Source organism: Agelaius phoeniceus, chromosome 8, assembly GCF_051311805.1.
Source record: "Agelaius phoeniceus isolate bAgePho1 chromosome 8, bAgePho1.hap1, whole genome shotgun sequence".
NCBI classification, from domain to species: Eukaryota; Metazoa; Chordata; class Aves; order Passeriformes; family Icteridae; genus Agelaius; species Agelaius phoeniceus.
This window is the reverse complement of record NC_135272.1, coordinates 37,081,913-37,107,388: the sequence shown is the minus strand read 5'-3', so window position 1 is coordinate 37,107,388 and position 25,476 is coordinate 37,081,913. Positions and strand designations below refer to the sequence as shown.

General features: G+C 51.4%; 1 protein-coding gene across 1 annotated transcript in view; it reads left to right on the top strand.

Annotated features, from left to right (window-relative positions):
• The window catches only part of WLS (Wnt ligand secretion mediator), a 29,786-nt gene extending 5,795 nt beyond the window's left edge, over window positions 1-23,991 (top strand). The window contains exons 2-12 of the mRNA XM_054638266.2: window positions 5,429-5,701; window positions 10,988-11,112; window positions 11,541-11,702; window positions 12,435-12,571; window positions 12,916-13,084; window positions 13,243-13,340; window positions 13,844-13,907; window positions 14,289-14,432; window positions 15,704-15,787; window positions 17,256-17,409; window positions 21,856-23,991. Of these exons, the coding sequence (XP_054494241.1) occupies window positions 5,429-5,701; window positions 10,988-11,112; window positions 11,541-11,702; window positions 12,435-12,571; window positions 12,916-13,084; window positions 13,243-13,340; window positions 13,844-13,907; window positions 14,289-14,432; window positions 15,704-15,787; window positions 17,256-17,409; window positions 21,856-21,965 (1,520 nt within the window). The 3' untranslated portion in view covers window positions 21,966-23,991. The remainder of the gene's footprint in view (window positions 1-5,428; window positions 5,702-10,987; window positions 11,113-11,540; window positions 11,703-12,434; window positions 12,572-12,915; window positions 13,085-13,242; window positions 13,341-13,843; window positions 13,908-14,288; window positions 14,433-15,703; window positions 15,788-17,255; window positions 17,410-21,855) is intronic.
• The last annotated feature ends 1,485 nt before the right edge of the window (window positions 23,992-25,476 follow it).

The window sequence follows — 25,476 nt, the reverse complement described above, 5'->3', positions numbered from 1 at the left end:
GCAGACACGAAAGGTCATGGCTGTTTAGTTAGGCCTGCTCAATTCTTCTTTTGAGGAGCTGTAACTGTAGCTGAATGGGCAAAAGTGCCAGAAATGGAGAGTTCCCAGGCAGGAATGGCAGTGCTGGGGCCTGAGGAGCTGGGAATCCTCGGAGGTGCTGGGGTTTTCTCTTTTCACAGCTGCATCGCTTCCAAACCCAAACCTGGGAGAGCTCAGGTCAGTCCTCCTGCTGCTCCCCCTCTGTTGATTTAAATGTGACCCGAGCACTTCCCAAGCAGTGCTCCTGCTGCCTCCCTGCCCTTTGAGAGGGAAAACCTCCACACAGGAAGCCTTTTCCTTGGTAAATAACACTTGTGGCCTTTGAAGTCCCTGATAGCCTGGGAAAGCCTTTGAAGGCTCAAGGTGTCCAGTGGGGAAGGGCCTGGCCCGGCCCATTCACATGGAGATGAAATTCCTCACATATCTGAGCACGGGCAGTTTCCAAGGTATCTTATCTTGGGGAGTGTCAGCTCAGGAGAAAAGCTGCTGGATACCAACAGCTCTTCCTGCTCCCTGGGATCTGTGTGCAGGATTTCATACCTTGGCTGGGGGTTGCAGGAAATGCATCTCATCCCACTGGAAAACTGACTTGGATGAAGATCAGGCTCTCTGTGGCAATTAGAAAATCAGTCTTACCTCTTTTTTTTCCCTCTTTCTTCTTTTAAATATGTTTGAATATCCATTTCTGCATTTAGGGAGCTCTACTCATGCTCACCTCATTTGTATTCTTTGCTGCTGTTGAATATGGATGTGAATCATGGAGATCATTCATTCAGTTCTCCAGATTTCCCTGCTTTGTGACTTGCCTGGGGCTGAGGGAATAATTCCTTATCTCTGTTCCCCAGGAGCCCTTTGGCTGCTTATCAGGGAGCTGGGAATCCCCTGCTCCCTCAGTTCTAAGGGCTGTGGGCATGGATGCTCCTGCAGCTCCTTGGGAACTGATTTATTGGGAAAAACCTTCAGTTTGTGCTGCTCTGAAGAGGCTTTGCTGGTAGCAAAGCTGCAAAAGTAGCACTGAAGAACAAACCTTGAGGGAAAACACAACACCTGGGACATGAGAGTACCCAGCAATATGTGACTGGATTATAGAGTCACAGAATCCCAGGATGGTTTGGGTTGGATGGACCTTAAATCCCATTTTTATCCCACCCCTGCCATGGCAGGGACACTTCCACCGTCTCAAGCTGTTCCAAGCCTGTCCCTGTTCCAGGGGCAGCCACAAAGTTTCTGTTCTGATTCAGCAAACTTAGACAGGTTCATTTTTCTATCTGGAAAAAAAAAAAAAAGAAAGACAGGGAAACCTGTAGTACTGATAAAATGCCTCTGAAATAACAGAAATATGGGTGTTCAGCTGCAACAGGATATCTGGAAACTCCCACTGTAAATCAGGACGGAATTGGTGCCCCAGGGCTTTAAAGGATTTTGGTCTGGATAAAGCCTGAACTCCAATATAAGAAAGAAAAACCTTTCCCAAGGGGAGTGGGCTTCCAGTAGGCAGTAGGGTTATTTAAATATACAATTATTCTGCATATAAAAGCTGCTGCAATGTTCCAAAAAGCTTTTAAATAAGAACTATCAAAGAAGTAGTAATTACAAGTGTCTGTGTCACTCAAATTTATTAAACTGGTGCTATCGAGGTCAGGGAAGAGGGAGGCAGAAAAAATCCGGCTGCAATGAATACATATTCATAATCCTGAGTGCATGCATGGTGTTATCCAGGTTGTGGCTGTTCCAGTTGGAAAAGCTGGGTCTGTCCATGATAAATTAGCTTGTTTATTCCTACCCTGCAGTCGCTTAGGGTAATGAAGCAGAAGCCCTTTGTGTGTGCTCGCTGGGAAGTGCTGGCTGGCTCCAGAGGGGGTAATTGAGTAGAAAAGCAGAATGCTCCCGGTGCCGGGAGAAGTTAAATCCCCCCGAGGTCAGGGGGATTCAGCCTTTAATCAGTGTGGACACAATGCAATTGAGAGTTTCCAAAGGGCTTGTTTATGGTGCTGGAGCAAGGGTCGGTGCTTAATGGGAGTGCTGGAGGTGCTGGGATGAGAAGGTGCAGGATGTGATTCCCAAGGTGAGGGCTGCTGGGGAGCTGAGAGGGAGTGGGATCCTGGAACCTGAGCGCAGGAGGAAGGAGGTGTTTGAGGCTCCATCACAGGAGCTTTTTGAAGATCTGCTGAATTTATTGAAATACTGAGTGATGATGGTTCTTACCCAAACCTAGGTGTACGTAACATATCCCCCCAAAAATGCTAAAAAATTGAGCTCACTTGTCTCAGTAAATTTTTTCCCTAAAGCTTTAAGTCTAAAACCAGAGAAGCAGTGTGGTTTTCTTTCTTTGAGGACTAGCTCTGGAGGGAAGCCCCTTGGACCTTGTTTTTGCTGTCCTGGTGGGATCAGGCCCTGAGCACCCTGCCCTGCCCTGGCTGGATGGAAAGGATGAAATTCTGTGCAGGATTGTTTCACTCAGTGAGACACAGCTGAGGTGGCCCTGGCAGTCCATGGGAAGCCCTCCCTGGGCAGTGGTGGCCACACTGGTGAAGGTGTCCAACTTTCCAAGTATTTGCTGGCTAAAACCATCACAGGGAGCAGCAGGATCTGCTCTGCCCCTGTAATTTGGGATGTCTGCAGTGAGCTGGGCACCTTTACAGGCCCAGCTGGAGGAGATGCAGAGGCAGAAATCTAGGGGAAATATAGATAAATAGATATTGGGAAGGAATTGCTCCCTGGGAGGGTGGGCAGGCCCTGGATCCCTGGCAGTGCCCAAGGCCAGGCTGGACCCTGGGGCTGGGAGCACCCTGGGACAGTGGGAGGTGTCCCTACCATGGCAGGGCTTTGGAATGAGACAAACTTTAAGGTCTCTTTCACTCTGTGATCCTGTGGCAGTGCTGGCAGCTCCAGCACCTCCTGCCCATGGCGTTTGGCACTTGGCACTGCTGGTGCCCAGCCCCCTGGCACAAGGGCTCTCTGCCCCATGGCTGCTGCCAGCCCCTGGGGCCAGGACTCCCTCCTGGGGGCTCCTGGCTGAGTTGGCTCCCAGAGAGCTGCACTCCCCTGGCTCCTGCCCAAGCCTCCTCTGGAAGCTCTGCTCCCCTCTTACTCCAAGTGGTACCTGCATTCCTGCGGCTCTCATGGCAGCGAGCAGCACGAGGCTGATGCACTGTGCTGTGCACACAGAGCTGTTCAATTACTCAATTATTTACAGGCTGACAGAGATCCTGGGATCTGTGGGGCTGCTGCACCCCCCGGGCTGGGGGCAGAGGGGCTGGGGCAGCCCTTGGCACCACAGCACAACCCAAATCCCTGGGTGAGAGCTTTGTTTTGCATAGCACTTTGTAATGCTCTTGGCTGAGTTGGCTGCAGCTCCACAAAGCATTTTTTTTTCCACTTGGTTCAAGGCTCACTCGGATTGAATGGGCCAGGAGCCAGATCAGTAATGGAAGCCAAGTGCCGGCGTTTGTTTGGTGCGCGATTCCCGACGAGGAATATGTATAGTAATTGTCTCATGCTCCTCAAAGCTGTAACTTTGGCAGAGGGGAGGCTGCAGGGAGCATGCCAAGTGTTTAAAATCATAATCAGGCAGTGATGAAAACATGTATTTATGGCTATAATGAGTTGCATCAAAGCAAGAAACGTTCGGCTTCTCTGTAGAGGGAACGCTGTCTCTTAATTCAGAAATGCCTTCGAAATCACCCAGAATGTGTCAGAGTTAAAGAGCTCAGAGAGCTCGGCTGAAATGCCTGGCTTACTTCACAGCAGTATTCCTGATATTCCCTTCCAGCTGCAGCTCTAGCTGTGGTTACTGGGCTCTGCATCGAGGCACAGCAGAGGAATCAACATTTATTGCAGTGTTTTATGCACTATGGGCACGTCATGAGAGTTCTGTAACCCTGGACTTGCAGCTTCATTTGCGTTTGTTTGTTGAGGGCTTTGTTTTATTCTACTTTGCTGTTTCTTGATGCAGTATTTAGGGTGGGTATTGTGAGAGGTTTTTCCCCCAGAGGGTGCTGGGCACTGCCCAGATCCCCAGGGAATGGGCACGGCCCTGAGGCTGCCAGAGCAGCTCCAGGAGGGCTTGGACAGCGCTGCCAGGGATGCCCAGGGTGGGGTTGTTGGGGTGTCTGTGCAGGGCCAGGGGCTGGATCCATGATCCTTGTGAATCCCTTCCAATTCAGGATATGTCCTGATTCTGATATCAAAAACTTGTTCTGTTTCGGTGTTGTTTTAATATCTGGATGTTGTGCGATTCCTGCATGCAGCAAGGGTTTGGGATGCAGCAGTGCAACAACGCATCCCAGGAGCTGGGATCCATCTGGGAGTTTCCTGAATCCTTTCATTGGGAAAAGCCCTCTAAGGTCAACGAGTCCAACCATTAACCCACCTGCTCACAGCAGTCCCCTGGAGCCCACCCTTATCCCAGCATCCCTGTGCCTTTGGAGCTGGAAGAAACTCAGTGCTGTGAAAAAATGGAAAAAATGCAGTTGATAAACATTTGGCTTTGGAGTAACTTCCTCCTGCCTGGCGTTGAGTCACCGCTCCCTGCCCGTGGGAAGCCGTGTGGATGTCGCCCTGTGCCGAGGTGGCACACTGGGCAAGGTGCTCCACAGGGCTCCTGGCTGCCATCCCAAATGGCTCCAGAGCTGCTGGGATGATCCTGCTGTGCCCAAATTACAAGGGAGCCGGGGCTGAATCATCTGGGTGTAGCAGTGCAGGGCTGGGGGCAGCCAGGAGCCCTGGCTGGGAGGTGAAGCTCACTCTGGGGTTGTTTTCCTCCTTGGAATATTGGAGTTTGTATGGTGGTATTATCGCTGCTGGAGTTTTGGGGAGGGCTGTGATCTGTAAGGGAAGTCCTGGATGATCAGAATGAGGATGGTGACAACATGAAAATCACCTTCTGCAGAGTCTCACTTCCCATGCCACTCGCTGCCTAGGGGGAAAATCTTCCTGCCCAAGGAGATGTGTGGCCTTGCATGGTGCAAATCCCCGTGGTAAATCTTCCTGCCCTGCAGGACCACAAAGTTTGGAATTAGTTTATCCATCCAGGTTTCTCTGGGCACACGCTTTCTGGGTGGATTTGCTTGGGTGAGCACAGGGAAAGGAGAAGAGTTCAGTAAATCAGGCTGATTTTGTGTGACTGAGGTATCTGAGACTGAACCAGCAGATCCCAGCTCTTCAATTAATCCTAATTTGATCCCACTACAAAGTCAGTAATACATCTGTGGATGTAATAAACTTAATTACTTGACTGTGAGATCAAAGAGCTGTGAAGGAGCAGCACTGGGTGCATTTGTTTTAAATTGCCTTCAAAGAGGCGAGCGGGGAGCTGTGAGTTTTGGTGGGGAAGCCGCTGTATCAGATGTCTGCAGATGCTACAAGTGTGGTTCTCTTGCATTGCCAGCCCCCAGCCCCACGACAGCTGTTCCCTACATGTCAGTGAAGTGCATTGACGTGAGGAAGAACCACCACAAAGCCAAGTGGCTGATGCCCTGGGGACCCAACCACTGCAAGAAGCTGAAGGACTTCGACGAGGCCGTGAGCCGGCAGATCGAGGCCAACGACATCGTGTTCGCCGTGCACATCCCGCTGCCCAGCAAGGAGATGAGCCCCTGGTTCCAGTTCATGCTCTTCATCATGCAGCTGGACATCGCCTTCAAGATGGACAACGACCTCAGTAAGTGCCTGGCACAGGAGCTGCTGCCTGGCTCTCATTGCCCAGAGGGCCTCCCCTAGAGGGGTTTTTACCTGGTGCCGTGAGTTGTGTTGGTGCCACACAGTGAGGTGGTGCTGGAGCACTTCCTGAATCTGGGAATTGGTGATCCTGGAATGGTTTGGGTTGGGAGGGACCTCAAAGTCCATCCTGTGACACCCCTGCCATGGCAGGGACACCTTCCACTGTCCCAGGGTGCTCCAACCCAGCCTTGGGCACTGCCAGGGATCCAGGGGCAGCCACAGCCGCTCTGGGCACCCTGAGCCAGGGCCTGCCCACCCTCACAGACAGGAATTCCTTCCCAATATCTAACTTTAATTCCCCTCCTCTCCATCTGAAGCTATTATATAAATACTAAATAAATATATAACACCCTCCCTGACACACGCAAAACACACAACTCCCCCTGCCAAAGTCAGAAATAATCCTGCAGTAAAACCTGCAAAATTATGTTGAGAGCAGCAAGGGCAGGGCTGCTCTGGCCCTCCCTGGAAGGGAAGTTGTCCAAGTGTTTGCATGGTTTAAAGTGTTTGGGGAAATCCCTCTCTAACTATAAGGCACAGTGAATAAACAATTTGCTTTCCAGACTGGTTGGGCTGGGCTGTGTGGAGCCCCTGCCCTGGCTCCAGCCTGGCTGTAGGGCTGGCTTCGTACTCAGGCATCCGTGGAGTGGAATCAGTTCAGGGAGTTAGTGGGGGTTAGGAGCTTTTTTAGCCATCTTTGTGTCCTTGACCCCTTCCTGCTCAGTGTGGAACTGTTCCTCCAGCTATTTATCCTAAAATCCCGGGCTTGTTTGGGTTGGGAAGGACCTCAGAGCTCCAGACCCACCCCCTGCCATTGGCAGGGACACCTTCCACTATCCCAGGCTGCTCCAAGCCCTGTCTCACCTTCAGCACTTGCAGAGATGGAGCAGGGATGATTTAACACATTATCATTGAGATAAGTTAGAAATGAAATTGTAGGAAGCTTTCATCTGTGTTCTTATCCCTGTAATTATCTCTGAAATACAGAGAGAGCAGCTTTGTGCCTTTATTAAGGCCTCACCTGCTTCCACTTGGACAGATGATTGCATTAGGGAAACAGCTCTTTATTCCAAGGACTTTCAAGCTGAACCACCGTGCTGGAGTCAGGAGCTGGCCCTTGGAGCAGGCTGCTGGAATGCTAACCCAGCCTCTGGCAGCATTTCTGCTGCAAGAGCAGAGCCTTTGCTTGGGCTTTGAGCCCTTCAGTGACTGAGTCCTGCACAGGTGGGAAGCTTTTTTTGAGATCTCAAAGCAGAACAGCTCATCCAGGGCCACCCCCTGGGTAATAAAAAGGAGGTTTGGGGATTGTCCAACACTTTGTACCAAGCTGCAGGCAGATGTAAATTCGGTGTAGAATCTCAGGAATAAGTAACACATTTCTTGCTTGCTAGATTGTGTTGTAACAGCTCTTGAAGAAATAAACAGCAGACTTGTTAAGCTGAATTAATTGCACCTGTGTATCTGCCCCTGCTGTTAAATGAAAGGGCCTCATTGATCAGGTGATTGGGATCAGCTCCTGGAGAGGGACAGCAATAAGGATGTGAAATAACCTCAGTTCTTCCTTTAAAGCAACAATTCAAGTTTCTTCTCTCTGGGGCTCTGAGCCCTCCAGGCCTCCTTCTGCTGTGGCTGATGCCAGCAGGGGCTGGTGCCAAACCAGGGCCACTCCTGGAAGGCACCACAGCTGCTGAGGCCTCTGCTCACTGTCCTGAAAACTGTCTTGGAGCTGCCTCAGATCATCCAGGAAAGCAGCACTGCTGGGAGCTGCACAGGATTTATCCTCCTGAGGAAGCTGCTGCCTGGGGCACATCCTGCTCTGCTGCTCCTCTGCAGGGTCTGAAGGTGCTGAGCACAGTCCTGGGCTCTGTCAGCTCCCCTTGGCCTTCCCAGGGAGGTTTCTGAGCCACATCAAACTGTCTCCTGCTTTTTTCCTCCGAGGCCCTCGGTTGTCCTCTTCCCCTGCAATTCCTAAGCAAGGCCAAGGCACAGAGTAAACCTGCATTTGGTTTTTTCAGGGTGCTGGGTGCCAAAACCCTCCTGGGGCAGGGGCAGCTGGGCCTGTTGGGAAATGTTGGTGACTCATGGCTGACTCCTCATCCACAGAGAGCTGGAGTCAGACCTGTGTCAGCTTTCCCCATCCAGAACCTGTGTCAGCTGTCCTCATCCAGCCAGAAAGGGTTTTTCAGGGACAGAGGACAAGGGCAGCCCTGGTAAGGTGCCCTGAGAGAGCTGGCAGGGCCTGAGCCTCCTGGAATACCCTATGGGATCTCACCTTTCAGAGGAGCAACCAGCCCTGAGCACCTGCACCTTGGGAACTCCCTCTGGACTTGCAGTGGTTTTGAAACAGAGATTTTTTGGAATGCAGATGTTTAGAAGCTGAGTTTATCCTTCCCAGAAAGCTGGGAGAGAATCAGGCTGTTCCTCTGAGGAAGAGGCTATTTCTGTGCTGTCCCTTTCCTTTCTTGATGCATTGTGCACTCAATTATTAAAACCCCTTCCCAGAACTGGGAAAGGAGGGGGCCAGAGGAAGGAGATGGAGTTTCTTTGCAGCTGGAAAGCAACTGTGTACAGCAAGAGGGCAGAGTGCTGCACTCTCCTTTTCTAATTCATCCAGCCTTGGGCTTTTTGGTAGGTTTTGTAATTTGAGGGAGCTGCTGAAGCATGGAAGTGTAATGGAAATAATTCCAGCATTTCTGCTTGCCTGCCATAGGCTTCTCCCCAGCCAGCTGTGTTAGTGTGCAGCTGGCACAGAGCCCCCTCCTGAAACTGCTCCACTATTTTTAGGCCATTGTAATGTGAGTGAAGATATCCTGGGCAAGTATTGTCCTATAAAGTGATTCATGGAAAAGCTCCTGGGCAGTAAAATGCCAGTGGGAAAAATGACACTGGTGGTGTTTGGAGCATGAGCAGGGAGTCCCTCACTGGGAGGAGCACAGAGCTCAGGGCTGGGAAACCTCTAGGAGTGTGTCTTGTCCTCATTTGGGTTGGAAGGACCTCAAACACCATCCTGTGCCACCCCTGCCATGGCAGGGACACCTTCCACTGTCCCAGGCTGCTCCAGCCTGGCCTTGGGCACTGCCAGGGATCCAGAGGCAGCCACAGCCACCCTGTGCCAGGGCCTGCCCACCCTCACAGGGAAGGAATTATCACCGATAAATCTGATCCTGCTCCCTCTCAGTTTAATGCTGTGCAGGAAAAGGACACCCTCCCCTCCCCAGAAAATTGTCTATTCACCATCTGATTAATGGGAGTAAGGCACGAATCTCCTTAAGATTTGGTTTTCTGTCACTGTCCTCGTTTGTTCCTCAGGCACAATGGGAGTTGCTGATGGAAGGCTGGCGTAGGATTCTCATGGACTCATTTAGGTTGGAAAAGACCTCTAAGATGGAGTCCAACCACTAACACAGCTCTGCCATCAGTCTGCTGTGCTGAAATACATGGATATATGGATATATCTGTATTTTATGTTGACAGCCCTGAAGGGTCTTTGCACAAAACTCATTTCCAAGGGGAGGTGCCACCCCAGCAGAGACTGATGGAATTCCAGAGGGAGCCTCTAATCCATTGGCCTGGAAAGGCACACAGCAGTTCATCTTCTGCCTTCTGGTTTTCATACTCCATGGCAGCAGCAACATTTGGACTGCAAAGATGAAATACTGAAAGCTGTTTTTCTTGGATTAAATCCCAAGCATTCCAGTTGGTTTTATGGCTTCTGAAATGGAGTTCATGGTTCTTTTTAGCCTGGCCAAGTTCAACCTTATGTTCCCATTTATCTGTTTTGCTGGTCTCCTAAACAGCGGATCTGAGATGGCAAATTCGTGTTTCATGGAAACCCAACTCCTGGCAGCTCTGGAAAGGGACTGCATGTGGATCTGGATGGTGCAGATCACATGCACCAGAAAATGCTCAGAAAAATCCTGAGGTGTCCACATCAGATGCACAACCCAGCCACCTCCGAAGGGCGTAAAAATAGAACTGCTGACCACAGATCCCATCCACACCCCTTCCCATCCGGTGGGATGAGTGAGCCACCACATATTCCCAACAAAAATATAGCTGAAAAGATGGGTTCTGGAGCCATCTCCCAGTGCTTCTCCATGGCAGATGGTTCTGGAGCCATCTCCCAGTGCTTTTCCATGGCAGATGGTTCTGGAGCCATCTCCCAGTGCTTCTCCAAGGTGGATGGTTCGGGAGCCATCTCCCAGTGCTTCTCCATGGCAGATGGTTCGGGAGCCATCTCCCAGTGCTTCTCCATGGCAGATGGTTCTGGAGCCATCTCCCAGTGCTTCTCCAAGGTGGATGGTTCTGGAGCCATCTCCCAGTGCTTTTCCATGGCAGATGGTTCTGGGCCATGTCCCAGTGCTTCTCCATGGCGGATGGTTCTGGAGCCATGTCCCAGTGCTTCTCCAAGGTGGATGGTTCTGGAGCCATGTCCCAGTGCTTCTCCAAGGTGGATGGTTCTGGGGCTTTCCCAGCAGCTGTGGCTGTTAAGGGTTTGGTGCCCTTCAAAAGGAGGCTGGGCTGTAACATGCACATGCTCATTTTGGAGCGTGTTCCTCGTTCAGAGCCTTCCCTGGGATCTGTGCCTGGTAAACAGGAGGATTTTCCAGCTGGTGGAGCTGGTACAGACTTGCCTCAAGTTTTTAAACGTGTGGATGCTCCTTGGCAGCCTCAGCTGCTGCTCCAGTGCACAAACTGGCTCAGTTATGGCTCCTCAGTGAGCCTGTTCCAGCCTGAACGAGCCTGACCCAGCCTCGCTCCCTCCTGGCAGTGTCCTGGGCTCTGGCAGTGTCCTGCCAGGAGCACCTCTCCAGCAGCTGTATCCCAGCCTGTCACTGTGCACACGTCCAGGAGGGGATGAGCTGCTGCTCCCACAGGGATGTGTGACATTGCCAGGCCATGAGCTCCGTGTGTGTTGCTGGCGTGCGAGCTGGGCCATCTGCAGAGGCAGGAACAAGTCAGGGCAGGTGTGGAGGAGCAGGGGAGGGCTCCAAAATGCTCTGTAGGTGAGGAAGGGAGAGCTCCAAACCCTTCTGTAGAACAACTGAAGCTAAATAAGACACATAGAAAACATCGATGCTGCTGTGTGTGGCTAGTTCTGAATTTTTCCCGGCTAGGCCAGCATAGCTCAGCTTCAATTCATTAATTATCTTCCTAAAGGAACTTTGTGTTGTGTTTTTTAATTCTCTGTGAACGTTCTGAGCCTCCTGTCTCCTTGCTGTTGCAGAGGAAAATGCAGAGATCACCCTGGATGTGTCGCTGGCCTATCGTGATGACATGTTCGATGACTGGGAGGAAATAGCACATGCCATAGAGATCAGGAAGCTGAAGTGCACCTTTGGCTCTCCAAAAGTAAGGAATTTGAATGACACTGGGAGTGGGGGTGAGTGGGAGTTGTCCTCTTCCAATCACATTTTTCCATGAGAAAATTTTCCCCAATATCCAACCTAAAGCTCCCCTGGGATGACCTAAGATGGCTTTCTTTATCCTGTCACTTTTTTTTTGGGAGACAAGGCCAATCCCCACCTGGCTCCCACCTCCTCTTAGGGAGCTGTACAGGGTTCATCTTGGAAGGCTCCCATTAAAGCCTGAAATGTGAACCTGTCTGAGGTCAACCCTTGCCTGCTCAGTAATCCCCAACAATCCAGAACACAAGGAGAGGCGTCCCTCACACACACACACACACGGGCTCTGGGCGCTCCCAGTGCTCCCAGCTGGAGGGCTGTGTGCTGTGCTGGTCCTGGGGCTGAGGGCCGTGCCTGTGCTCCTGCCCTTTGCAGACGGTGGAGTCCGAGGGCCGTCACTACGACTGCGACTTCCTGCCCTTCATGGAGATCGGCAGCGTGGCACACAAGTACTACCTCATCAACATCCGCCTGCCCGTCAACGACAGGAAGGGCATCAACGTGGGCATCGGCGAGATCAAGGACATCCGCCTCGTGGTGAGCGTCCTGCCCTCCCCTGCCACCTGAGATCTGTGCAGCTCCTGCCCCAGCTCCCCTGCCTCCAGCGGGACTCTCCTCCTCCCTGGGAATGCCCCGCTCTTCGCAGGAGCCCTCCCTAGGCCTCCTCCTCTTCCCAAGGCTCTGAGCTCCCTGTGTCCTCTGCTTCCCACCGCAGTCTGCCTGCGATGCAGAGTCCTTCCTACAGACAGGAGCTAAGCAGGGTTCAGAGGGGGCCTGGTCTGCCTGGAGGTGGCTGTGGCCATGTGTGGGAAGGCTGTCAGGGATCCTTGCCCTGCCTGCCCTCGAGGCTGGGTGAGCAGGGGTGCTTTTCCCAGCTGCAGCCCTCCCACCACGGCTGCGGTGGCTGCAGACGGCGGTGGGAGGATGCGTGGCTGGAGAAACACGTTAATGAGCCAATGCTCTTCCCACCAGGGGTGACTTGGCTCCATGAGGCTCTGGTTACTTGTCTGGGAGTGATTCTGCCAGCTTTTTCCATGCTGTGTCAGAATTCCCTCTCTCCCTCACCATGGAGGCCGTGTCTGCTGGCATTTGTTCTCAGACCTTCTGCAACCTGCCCAGGTGGCCTGGGGGTGCAGTGGGCCCCTGTTCTGTGTCCATCATTGGCTAAACCATCATTGGGATGCACTTCCATGCGTGTGCCTTCCCTGACACTCCAGGAGGAGAAGCACAGGGTGATGATGTCAAACCCTGTACCCTGCTTTTCCTCAGGGCATCCATCAAAACGGTGGCTTCACCAAGGTGTGGTTTGCCATGAAGACCTTCCTGACACCCAGCATTCTGATCATCATGGTGTGGTACTGGAGGAGGATCACACTGATGACACGCGCCCCCGTCCTGCTGGAGAAGTGAGTAGGGGCCTGTGGTGGCCCAGGGGACCCGCTGAGGTGGTCACTGCTCCCAGGCAGAGCCCATGGTTGGGAGATAGGATTTGTCTCTTCTCCATCCCCTCCCTCCACCCAGGTACCCTGAGAGCTGGAGACCTCCACAGCTTCTCTTTTCTTTCCCGTTAAACCCCTGGAGAAAAGGGAGCTGCTCTCAAGAGCTCAGTCCTAGGGGCTTTGGTGGCAGGAGGTGACACTTCCCAAAAAGTGCTGGCTTTCCTTCTGTTGCTTTCCACACACAGCTTTGGCTGTTGGGGCTCTGTCCTTCCCTTGCACACTGGACAGAGGTGGTGTTTGTGCCTCTCCAGGGTCATCTTTGCTCTGGGAATTTCCATGACGTTCATTAACATCCCCGTGGAGTGGTTTTCCATCGGATTTGACTGGACTTGGATGCTGCTCTTCGGGGACATTCGACAGGGCATCTTCTATGCCATGCTGCTCTCGTTTTGGATCATCTTCTGCGGGGAGCACATGATGGTGGGTACCACATCTGTGGGAAGGTGGTTTCCAGCCCCACTTCCAGGAAAACCTGGCAGCTGATGGTTGGAAATGATGCTGGGGGGACTTGCACCAGCTGAGGGGATTTCAGGCTAACTTGCTTTTCCTTTTTCTCCTCCTCCCCACCTGGTGCCCAGGACCAAAACGAGCGGAATCGGCTCTCGGGCTACTGGAAGCAGGTTGGACCCATTGCTGTGGGCTCCTTCTGCCTCTTCATCTTTGACATGTGTGAGAGGTGGGTGCAGCTGCACTGCCCAGGCCTGGCCTTCCCAGAGCAGGGGCTCCTGGCCACCTCCTGCAGCAGGGACCAGCTGGGTCCCCATGGCTGGGTGCACAGCCACATCTCCCAGAGCCAGGGGAGTCTCTTGCGCGTGCTCCCAAGTGCGCTGGCCATGGAAACACTTCCCACCTCACCTTCTCCTCACCCACATGGGAAGGCAGCACAGCTGGCTGTTCCCCTGCAGAACCTTGGGAAAAGGTTCTTCCCCCAGAGGGTGCTGACACTGCACAGATCCCCAGGGAATGGGCACGGCCCCAAGGCTGCCAGAGCTCCAGGAGCACTGGGACAATGTTCTCAGCCACAGGGTGGGATTGTTGGGGTGTCTGTGCAGGGCAGGAGCTGGATCAGTGATTCCTGTGGGTCCTTCCAGCTCAGGATGTTCCCTGATTCTGTGATTCCCAGGCTGCAGAGTGGACAAAGGGCCCTCTGACAGTTGGTGTTTTCTCTCCTCTCTGCAGGGGAGTGCAGCTCAAGAACCCCTTCTACAGCATCTGGACCACCGAGGTGGGCACAGAGCTGGCTGTATCCTTCCCCTGCTTCCTGGGAGAGGGAGGTGCTCCCTCCTGCCACGTCCCTGCGAGCTGTGGGCAAACTCCCTGCTTTGGGGGACACGGGCTGGCTCAGGCACTGCAGGAGATCACTGGGGAGCTGGATATGGGTAGTGTTTTCTAGGATTACTTGTTAGTTTGTACCATTTTCCCTGGGTAATATTTTCTAGGATTTCCTGTTAGTTTGTGCCATTTTCCCTGGGTAATATTTTCTAGGATTTCCTGTTAGTTTGTGCCATTTTCCCTGGGTAATGTTTTCTAGGATTTCCTGTTAGTTTGTGCCATTTTCCCTGGGTAATGTTTTCTAGGATTTCCTGTTAGTTTGTGCCATTTTCCCTTAACTTCCTCTGCACAGATGGCCTTTATTATAGTCGCAGGGATCTGCCTGTGCCTCTATTTTCTCTTCCTGTGTTTTATGGTCTTCCAAGTGTTCAGAAACATCAGTGGGAAGCAGTCGAGCCTCCCTGCCATGAGCAAGGCTCGCCGCCTTCACTACGAGGTAAGGGTCTGCTTTGGGGCACAGATTCCTTGTTTTTAAAAGACATTTTGGACTCACAGTCTGTTCTGAGACCCCCTTTATCCATAATATCCTCATATTTCCATTTCTCCTCCTTTAATATTAACTTTTGTGTTTAATGGGAGGTCTTGCTAAGACCATCTGGTTTTTCCCTGTATAAATTTGGATTTTTGGGGTCATCATTTCCTTATGAAGTTGCTGGAGGGTCAAACCACAACATGCTCCCCCCATTATCCTCATTTTTAGCCTATGATTTTGTATGTTTTTCTGTCCTACCTGACTTGCCTGCTGCCAAACCCGAGTGCTTAACCTGCTTCTGCAGGGGTGCAAATATTTATCCCCAAAGTTGCTCTGTTAAATTATGGTCACATCTTCTTTAAACAAGTCGTTATCATCCATCAGGAATGCACATCAAAAATTAGAAAATTGGGCTTGAAAGAATTTGAAGCAGATACTGAGTGTTTTTCCCTCTAGCAGGAGGCACAGGGGTTCAGCTTGTGGAGCAGAGCTGCTGCTGCGACACTCCACATCCCAACATCTGGGGAGCAGGGATCTGGTGTGGAAGAGTTAAATTAATAGTCCTTTGTTGTCGTGGTGTGGCAGGGTAATTACGCAGACACTGACATTTCCACCTAAATTCCAGAACCAGGTTAAAAAAACCCACGCACTCACCCAAAACCAAAAGAATTTGTAAGTAAAAATGTAGAACCAGTGAAAGCAGGGGCGGTGGGCAGTGGGATTGCCAGCCAAGGAGTTTGTCTCAGAATCTCCATTCTGTGCTAGCCAGCCAGGTTTTCCAGACGTTGGAATCGCTGCAGCTCCCTCCCAGCTGGGCTGGGGGTGAGCATGAGTGTGGTGAGAGCCCGAGCCCACGCTGGGGCACCGACCCCACCTCGTGTTTGTTTTACAAGGGCCGTGAGCTGTCGGGCCGTGCCCCCTGCAGCCCGGGGTGCCACCTCTCCCACTGGATTAACTGCTGCTCAATCAGTCAGCGGGCAAATGTCATGGAAAGGCAGCGCTGTCCAGACGTGCCCACCCCGCGCGGAGCTTCCGGCAGACGTGTGGGGAGCGGAGGATATGGGCTGTGCTGAGCACGGCACAGGAGTGGGTGGAGGTTGTTTTGCTTTGGGGTTTCGTGGGTTGGACCCTTGTTTTATTTTTTATTTTTTATCCTCGTGTCTTGTCTATCCTAAAACCAAAAATGGGTTTTGTGGATTCTGTTAATGTGACCAGTGACATTTCTCTCTAAACAGGGGCTGATTTTTAGGTTCAAGTTCATGATGCTCATCACCCTGGCCTGTGCAGCCATGACCGTCATCTTCTTCATCGTGAGCCAGGTGAGGGGTGGCTCTGGGCTCCTGGGAGAGCCTCAGCCGCCGCTTCCCAGCCGCTCCCTACGCCGCGCGTCGCTGGTCAGACAGGACTGGCCTGTTCTGAGCATGTTTGATAACAAGTTGCTTTTGAAGAAGTTGTTTTGGTTTATTTGAAGCTCTGCCATGCAGTTGCTGAGGCTGGAGCCAGCACAAAGGTCCTTGGCTCCCAGGGAGCGTTGGGGCCGCGCTGTGCGGAAATCGGCCAACAGGCTTTAGTCATTTCTGAGAACTCAGCCAGAGGAAAATGTTCTGTTCACACTGAAACACTCGGGTGGCTTTGTGTGCCCAGGGAGACATGACAGCATCCAACCTTCCCTGGGCTGACTGCAGCCCTGCTGTGCCCAGCAGTAGCTGTACCTGTTTGTCCTGAGCTCCCATATCACCTCTGTGCGAATGAGCTTTTATCACTGCTGGAATCATGGAATCACAGACTGGCTTGGGCTGGAAGGGACCTTGAAGCCCATCTCATGGGCAGGGACACCTTCCACTGTCCCAGGCTGCTCCTCATCCCATCCAGCCTGGCCATGGGCACTGCCAGGAATCCAGGGACAGCCACAGCTGCTCTGGGCACCTTGTGCCAGGGCCTGCCCACCCTCCCAGGGAACAATTCCTTTCCAATATCACATCCATCCCTGCTCTCTGGCAGTGGAAGCCATTCCCTGTGTCCTGTCCCTCCAGTCCCTCTCCAGCTCTCCTTGAGCCCTTTTAGGCCCTGGAAGGGCTCTGAGCTCTCCCTGGATCTTTTGCTTCTCCAGGTGAGCACCTCCAGCTCTCCCAGTCTGGCTCCATGGCAGAGGGGTTCCAGCCTTTAGAGCATCTCCAGGGATCTCTTTTTAAGCTACTGTAGTTTTCTTCTTGGCCTTTATGCTGTTCTTTAAAAGAAAGCAACATTGCAGCCTGAGCAGTCTGTGTATCTTCATGGAATATTAATATTGATGATATTTTCATGGATGTTGACAGGCCTCAGCGTGTGGCAGGTTGGTGCTGTCAGCCTGGCCCCTCCTCAGCCAGCCATGCTCAGCACAATTCCCCCATTATTCACGCTGGTTTTCCTGCTATAAAAGGTCTATTTTTAGCAGGTGGATGTTCAGGGATGTCAGTGGTGTCCCTAGGTAGTGCCCTTTGTGTGTCAGTCTGTGCTGAGCACATGCTTGTGGCAGGGGTATCGCAGAGCGCAGCGGTTCGGTCACAGTAAATGAGACATCAGAGCTGAAGAAGTCCTGAGGGATTCACTTTGTCAGGAGCATTTTGTCCCTGCAGACTGAGTCTGAAGAGGAGAATCCCAGCCTGACTTCTGCCTCACTGAACCTTTTACACTCCATTTCCTCTATCCTGTTGAATTGATGCTGTTCTCACTGATGTACTCCAAAGCTGTGTCTTTATGGAATTTGCTCTTCCTGATGGCCTGTCCGTGTCTGTTTTCCCTGGACAGGTGACAGAAGGCCACTGGAAGTGGGGGGACATCACGATCCAGGTGAACAGTGCCTTCTTCACCGGTATCTACGGGATGTGGAATCTCTACGTGTTCGCCCTCATGTTCCTGTACGCGCCATCCCACAAGAACTACGGCGAAGACCAGTCCAATGGTAAATGTCCCCAAATGACCTGAGGGCTCTCGAGGGGACAAAGGGGTACAAATCAGGGTGTGCCTTCTGTGCCTTTTTTTTTGGTCTGTGGAAGAATGGCTGGAGGAAAAGGGCCACGGATCAGTGGAAATGTTGTATACAAGCAAAGCCCAGGTTAAGTTAGCATACATGTTAACTTAGCAGCTTAGCATAACTGAGCTGTACTTAGCATAACCAGGCCCCACGCCATGATAGGAGGATGCTGTATCCTGCCTGCTGAAAAGGTCGAAAGGGCAAGGACAGCGATGAGAATAGAAACCATAAAGTATGCACAACCACAAAGTAGGAGGAATATGTAAATGTAATCTCTTGCTTTAAACCAATAAACTCACAACGTGTATGAGTAATTAAACCAATAAACTAACGACAAGTATGCATAATTACTGGAAAACAATATAAAAGTACTGGTGTACTCAAAATAAACCGAAGCTTGCTTTACCAATCATATTGATTGATTGCTTGGCTTCCCTCATCGCCCTCAATGGTGACCCCGACGTGATCAATAAGCAGGAGGCCCTACCTTCTGATCCTGACATCAACGGCAGCGAGGCATCGGAAAAGCACTGGTAGGCAGCAACCGGGGGGCAGAAGATCGGCAGACGCTGGCGTTGGATGCCCGATCCGTGCCTGGACTGACCTGAGCAGAGGGGTCCACAATCCGACGGGGCAACCCAAGAGAAAAGGCTGCACTAAGGACATTGACAGGGACAGTTGCTGGCCGGCCAAAATGGAGAGTGAGGTAGCCCTTGATTTTTTTATACGCTTTTTAGAAAAGCAGGGAGTAAAGGATATTGACCTTAAGAAAGAGTTAGCAGGGTTAATTGCTTTTGGCAAGGCGCGAGGTTGTTTTACCGATCCGGGGACATTATTCGAGTTACTCAGTGGCAGAAGTATGAGGACGTATTATGGGATTTGGTTATAGATAAGAACAAAACTGCTAAGAAACTGATGAAGCCGTGGCGGGCAGTAATTAACTGTTTACAAAAGTATCACACTGAGAAAAAGATAGCAGCTGTAGCGTCAGCTCATTTGGAAGGCAAACCTGCAGAAGCAGGGAAGTTCCAGTTGGGAATCGATTATGTGTCTACTCCTCCAGTAGAGTGCTCGGTGCCGGTGAAAACCCGGCAGGAAATTGAGTCAGTGGAGCCAACCACCCGACCGCTTCAGGAATAAACGGCTGAATTAAAGGCAGGGGTAGGGTCAGAGACAGTGGCTCCATCGCTCAAGGAGGGAACATAAGGAGGAGAATGGGAGTAATGAGTTAACGGAGAGTGAGGAGGAGGAACTAGGCAGAGCAGCTGTAAGTGATCATGATTGGAATGCCAAAGTCTCTTGTAAAAGGAGAGGGAGGAAAAAGGAAAAGATAGAGAATGTAGATAGAGAGTCTGAGAATAGAGTTTCAGGGATAGATTGACAAGCGATTTCAAAGGAAGCAATAGATCATCAGGATAGTTACATTGCCAGGGGATGCTACAGTGGAAGAAATGCTAGTCAGGATGAGTCAGGTGCCAGTAGGCCCACAAGCTATGTTAGTGGAGGCAGTGAAAGAGATAGGGAAAGATTTGGTGCAAGCTCAACAGCAAGCCTTTGCTGCCCTTGCCCCACTGTGAGTGGAAGGACTTCAGAACAATACCACTACCTGCGGGGAACTCTTTACAGACACTGGAATTATCCGCAGTGGTTTGGACCTTTGGGAAGTGGCCCCATGATAAGTTGAATGTGGTAACAGACTTACTATATGTGGCTGGGATTGTTCAGAGAATTGAAAATGCACGCGTTAAGGAAATACAACATTTCCAGCTTTTTGAACTGTTACGGTGATTGCAGGCAGCAATAGCCCAAAGAGGGGAAGCATATGCAGTATTGCACATCAGAAGCCACAAATGGACTGAGGGACTGGGCAAAGGCAACGCTCGTGCAGATCGGTTGGTCTCGTTGACGGTACCAGTGAGTGAGTTTGCAAAAGCTCAAGAAGCCCATGCCACATTTCATCACAATGCCCGAGGACTGCACAAACAGTTTAGCATCACCATAGAAGAAGCCAGAGGGGATAATAAGAGCATGTCCTACCTGCAGCCATCATGGACCAGGCCTTGGCGTCGGGGTTAATCCTCGGGATTTAGACCTGGATGAGATTTGGCAAATGGACGTCACACATGTCCCTGAGTTTGGAAGGCCAAAGCATGTGCATGTCACAGTGGACACCTACAGTCAATTCGTATGAGCAACTGCGCAAGCAGGAGAGAAGGCCTCTCATGGAACTCGTCATTTGACCAGCTGTTTTGCTATAATAGGCGTTCCAAAGCAGATTAAGACAGACAACGGCCCAGCCTACAGCAGTGAACGAATGAGAAATTTTTGCCAGCAATGAGGAATCCAACACTCCACAGGAGTTCCCCACTCTCCCACAGGCCAATGGTGGAGGATTGGGAGCGGATCAACCTCTGCTAATTGGTGCAAGGTTTTTGGAATTCCAATGAACCCCTTGGGAGCACAAGCCTTTACAATTGCCCAAGGATTGAATGTCACCAGCCTAGAGCCACAAGAGCTAGACATCCTGGGCTTTATACCAGGCAATTATTGTCTATTTTTTGGGCATTATTCTGCAAGCCCAGATTTGCTTATAATACCACGGCTTATTGCAACAACTAGACAGAGCCTTTACCAGCAAAACAAGGTGTGGCAAAAATGCTACCTCCTGGGGTTTTCCTTATCTGCGAAGACAGAGCCTGGCCTGCGGTGCCTCAGAAGGCTCTGGGAGAACCATGTTATTTCGGCAAACTAACACTATTTGCCCCTAGCATTCACCAGATGCTTAACACCAGTCACAAGTCCCAACACTCAAGACGTAGTGTACATCAGTTAAACCCTGAATGTAGAGATGATGTACAATTATGGGAACCACCATCAATTATATTGGCATCACTTTTCGCGCCAGGAGTAGCCTCTGCACGGGCCCTCACGCTATTGAGGTGTCTAGCCTGTTGGACAGGAAAACAAGTCAACATCACGTCCGCAGTGTTAGATGAACCCACTACTGATGTTGATAGCCTACACCAGGCAGTATTATAAAATAGGGCTGCCATAGATTTTTTTGTTGCTAGTGCAAGGAGATGGTTGTGAAGACTTCGAAGGGATGTGTTGTTTCAATCTATCAGACCATAGCGTTTTCAATCCATAAACAGCTCCAATGGCTAAAAGAGCAGAAACTCATGGTAAATGATAATCCATTTGATAGTTGGCTGTCTTCTGTTTTTGGAAGTTTATCTCCCTGGCTCATATCCCTTATAACAGAAGCACTACGCTGGTTAGGAATAGTGCTTGCAATCATAATAGTTATTAGAATTGCCTATTCTTGTATTATGAAAAATGTAACACAATTAACCGATAGGGCTTTGCTTGTACAAAAAGGAAAAAGGGGGAATTGTGGAAGAATGGCTGGAGGAAAATGGCCATGGATCCGTGGAAATGTTGTACAAGCAAAGCCCAGGTTAAGTTAGCATACATGTTAACTTAGTATACATGTTAACTTAGCAGCTTAGCATAACTGAGCACACTTAGCATAACCAGGCCCCCGCCATGATAGGAGGATGCTGTGTCCTGCCTGCTGACAAGGTCAAAGGGGCAAGGACAGCGATGAGAATAGAAACCATAAAGTATGCACAACCACAAAGTAGGAGGAATATGTAAATGTAATCTCTTGCTTTAAACCAATAAACTCATGACATGTATGAGCAATTAAACCAATAAACTAACGACAAGTATGCATAATTGCTGGAAAACAATATAAAAGCACCGGTGTACTCAAAATAAACCGAAGCTTGCTTTACCAATCATATTGATTGATTGCTTGGCTTCCCTCACCGCCCTCATTGGTCCAAGTGCACACTCAGCACCTTGAAAATTTTGCAAATGATGGTTTGGGTTTCCAAGTAGGCATTTGAATTAATGGCTGGGTTAGACAGGTTTGACTTTTAGCCAAGGCTGGCTGGAACCTTCAGGGTGGTTTCTGTGCCTTTTAGCATTGCCCAGATGGAACCGTGCAGCTCAGATGGAGGGATGAGGAGTGGAGAAAATGGACCCTCCTGTCAGGGAGTTGAGGAGAGCCAGATGGTTCTGCCTGAGCCTCCTTTTCTCCAGGCTGAGCCCCCTTCCCATCTCCCTCAGCCACTCCTGGTGCTCCAGCCCCTTCCCCAGCTCCATTCCCTTCTCTGGACATGCTACGGCCCCTCAACGTGTTTCTTGTGCTTCCATTTAAATAGCTGTAAATAAAACAATTTATAGGAAAGTTGCTGGTCTGTGGCTTAGGCAGCTGAGCGGCTGGAGGGAATAAAGTGGATCTTTTCCTTTGGAATAGTCCCATATTTTATTGTGAGACCGCACTGACGGAACATCTTTGTTTCTCAGGTGACCTGGGGGTGAACAGCGGGGAGGAGCTGCAGCTCACCACCACCATCACCCACGTGGACGGGCCCACGGAGGTGTACAAGCTGGCTCGGAAGGAGGCTCAGGAGTGACACGGAGGTGCCTCAGCAGGGACCGGCCTGGCGTGAGGAGCAGAGGACACACGAGTCCCTCTGGCTGGAGACCCCTCCGGCCGCGGCCGCTCCTCAAGCACCCCGTCCCTGGTGCATCCACAGGGCAGCGACAGCGAGCAGAACATTTGTAACTCTTTACTATGGCGTAGTTATTCCTGGGGGGAGGGCTGTGTATATTGTGTTACACTCGGGCACGTAAAACCCTGCTGGAAGGGCACTGAGGTTGCAAAGTCGCAGGTGCGGGTGTGGGGCCGGGGCAGAGCCGCCGTGGGGCTGGTTTGATTTTGCTGGGCGTGCTGGTGCATAAAGCTGCTGCAGGGAGCTCAGCCAGGAGCACGTGCTCACTACTCTGGGTTTGCTCCTGCGTGCAGCTTACGCAAGGTGTTGGTTGCGGGGGGGAGCCTTGCTGTAAAAGCCTTTAATTCCACCGCTGTGGCTGTACTGACCCTTGTCTGAGTCTTTGGGGCAGCCACCCTCTGTGGCTGGATGAAGCACAGCTGGGAGAGGAGTAGGCTGTTTGTAAGGCTTTAGTAGAAGCAGCGACTGCTTTCTCAGCAGGTTTTGCAGCTGTTTGCTGGATACAGGGAATGGCCAGCCTGGATGCTGAGCTGAGCTGCAGGAGAACAGAGCACTCCTGACCCAAGTTGCCAGCTGGCTGATCCCACAGCCAGCTCCTCCCTGTTCTCAGTCCCTTTGGCTTCCCCGTGCTTTTGTAGCTTCCTCCACCTTCCCTTTTGTTACAGTGCATCCCTGGGAGCTGGGCAGTCTTGCTCTCTGCGCTGCCAGGCTGGAGCAGAGCTGGATTCTTCCAGGGATTAAGGACTTGAAAGGATCCGCTGGTCACGCACTAATGTGGATCTTTGCTTTCCCAGAGCAGACACAGGCACCGGGCTCGCTCAGCCCCGTGCTGGGAGGCCTTTGGCAAAGAGAGGGGAGTGGGAACTGGTCCAGGGTGGAGGCTGGAGCTGAACCCTGCTGTGCCCAGTTCAGAGAAATGAATGGTGGGGAAGGGTCTGTGCTGCTCAGGGCACACCTTCCATGGCCTGGAGCATCCAGAGAGCAGGCAGGAGCAAACGTCTGTGTTAACTGCTGGTAACATGGAACTCACCCTACAAGATAAGAATCTGCTGCTGCTGTGTGTTGCTGAAGCATTATAGGGGAGGCAGAGAGGAGAAACTCATTCCTGTCAGCCCAGGTACCATCACAATTCCCGGTACCATAACAATTTCCACCCCAGAATTTATCCATTTACCCTCATCCATGTATTAAAGCTCAATACTATGAAAAAAGAGAGGGTGGCACCACAAGATCACCTTGCATGAGTTTGATTGCTGGGCCCCATCACGTGGGGCTCCTCCAGTCAGGAGGTGTTACACCAGGCAGACCCCTCTGCCAAAGGCCTGCTCCCTGACTATACATTGCAGCTCCTACTGGACTTTCTTAAAGCAATTCTGTTTGTTGTGTTTGCTCTCCCCAGGATGCCCAGCTCCCCCTGCCCCTGGAGGCCAAGCAGGTCCAGGCAATGTTCCTACTGTAGTAGCTACTCCGTTAGAAGTGAACTAAATCAACGCACATCCCTGCAACCCCGGAACATTCCCAGCTGAGCACTCGACTTTGCAACTTTACCATCCCTTTTCCCTTGGGTTCTTACGTGATATTTATGTTCTTCCCATAGCTGTGTCCGTGGGTTCTTTTCCAGCTTAGACTATAGCATTGCATTTTGGAAAGGCTGCCCACGAACGGGGAGCTGCAGCTTTCAAACCAAATTCTGTGTCAAACACTAACAGTTTGTTTACGGGGCGCGTGTGCGTGCGTGTGTGGGTTTTTTATTTCTTCATTCCTCAGCCCAACTCCTATGTCTTGGAAATAGTCCCTGGGTCTTATTAAAATATATCCTTTTTTTTTTTGTTGTTGTTTAGGTTGAGTTCAGTTTTTACAGAATGCTTTAAGCAACCTGGAAAACATGTAGTTTTGTTAATTTAAATAAAATATACAATATTGTGGATTTGTTGTTGGAATTTCTCCTCATCTCCAATCTCCTCTGGCAGTGGGAAGCCATTTCCCCTTGTCCTGTCCCTCAGACCCTCATCCAAAGTCCCTCTCCAGCTCTCCTGGAGCCCCTTTAATTATGGGAAGGGGCTCTTAAGGTCTCCCTGGAGCCTTCTCTTCTCCAGGCTGAATAACCCTGCAGGGTTTTCGCTCCTGCCCCTGCTTGCCAGCCCTGGAGCTGTCACAGCTGTGCTGTGACCTTTGTGTGTTGGCCATCACCCCACTGCAGTGTTGATTTGGGCAGCACCCTCCATCTGCTGCCATATTTCAAGGTGCTGCTGCCCACTGCTTGGAGCCTGCTCTCCCCGTGTTGCCTTGCTGTCTATAATCCAGGGAAAATAAATTTTTAAAAAGTGTTGGTGTCTTCTCCCAGGGAACAAGTGACAGGACAACAGGAAACAGCCTCAGGTCGTGCCAGGGGAAGTTTAGACTGGATATTTGGGAAAATTTTTTCATGGAAAGAGTTGTCCAGCCCTGGCACAGCTGCCCAGGGCAGGAGTGGAGTCCCCATCCCTGGAGAGATTTGAAGGGTGTGTGGATGTGGCACCTGGGGACACGGGGCAGTGCTGGCCTTGGCAGTGCTGGGGGAACGACTCGACTCAGTGGTCTGAGAGGGCTTTTCCAACCTAAATAATGCCATAATTCTTTGACTTGCACTCAGGGAGTAGTGGAAAATTTGATGAAAACAAAGTTCAGCATCGAGAGCCTGAAGTCCCCTTGCAGGAGGGGCTGCCCTGATGAAACAGCACCTGAGGGAGGGTCCGGGTGCGAGCTTTAGGCAGAGCCCGTGGCTCCGTTCCCGCTGCAGCCTGTGCTGGCTCCAGCCACAGGCAGTGCAGCTCTGGGACCTAAGAGTGTCACAAGAGCGAATAAATGAGATTTCAGTGCCTGTAGCGCCGCCACCCCCTCGCACACGCTCCTTTCCCGGGCGCATCCTGCCCTGGCAGGGCTCTGCTGCCACCTGCTGCCACCAGAACCCGGCTCCGGCTGGACCGAGCGACCCCTCGGCAGTGAAATGTGGGAATTTGGTGATGTGTAGGAACCACAATTGCCTGCACGGCGCTGCTCGGGGTCCGGGCTGTCCTGGAGCTTGGTGTCTCCGGTGGCTGCGCTGGGACACAATGAGAACAGGCAGGGATGGGAAAAGTCACCTGAGCCTGTCAGCACCGAGCAGAGGCAGCTGCTGGGGTTTAAACCCACTTCCAGCAGCCCCAAACAATTCCTGTGTTGTGGGACACTGAAAGGCGTCCCCTGTCCCACCCCAAACCCTGCTGCCCAAAGCCGTTTCTGGGATTTTGGTAGGATGGCAGTGAAGGATGGGATGCACTGCTGGGGACAGAACAGCAGGAGATGGAGCTCCAGTTCTGGTTATAATGACAGTCACCTGCTCTTGACAACAGGACAGCGTCAGAGCGCTTTTTGGGGTAAAATAAGCAATGAG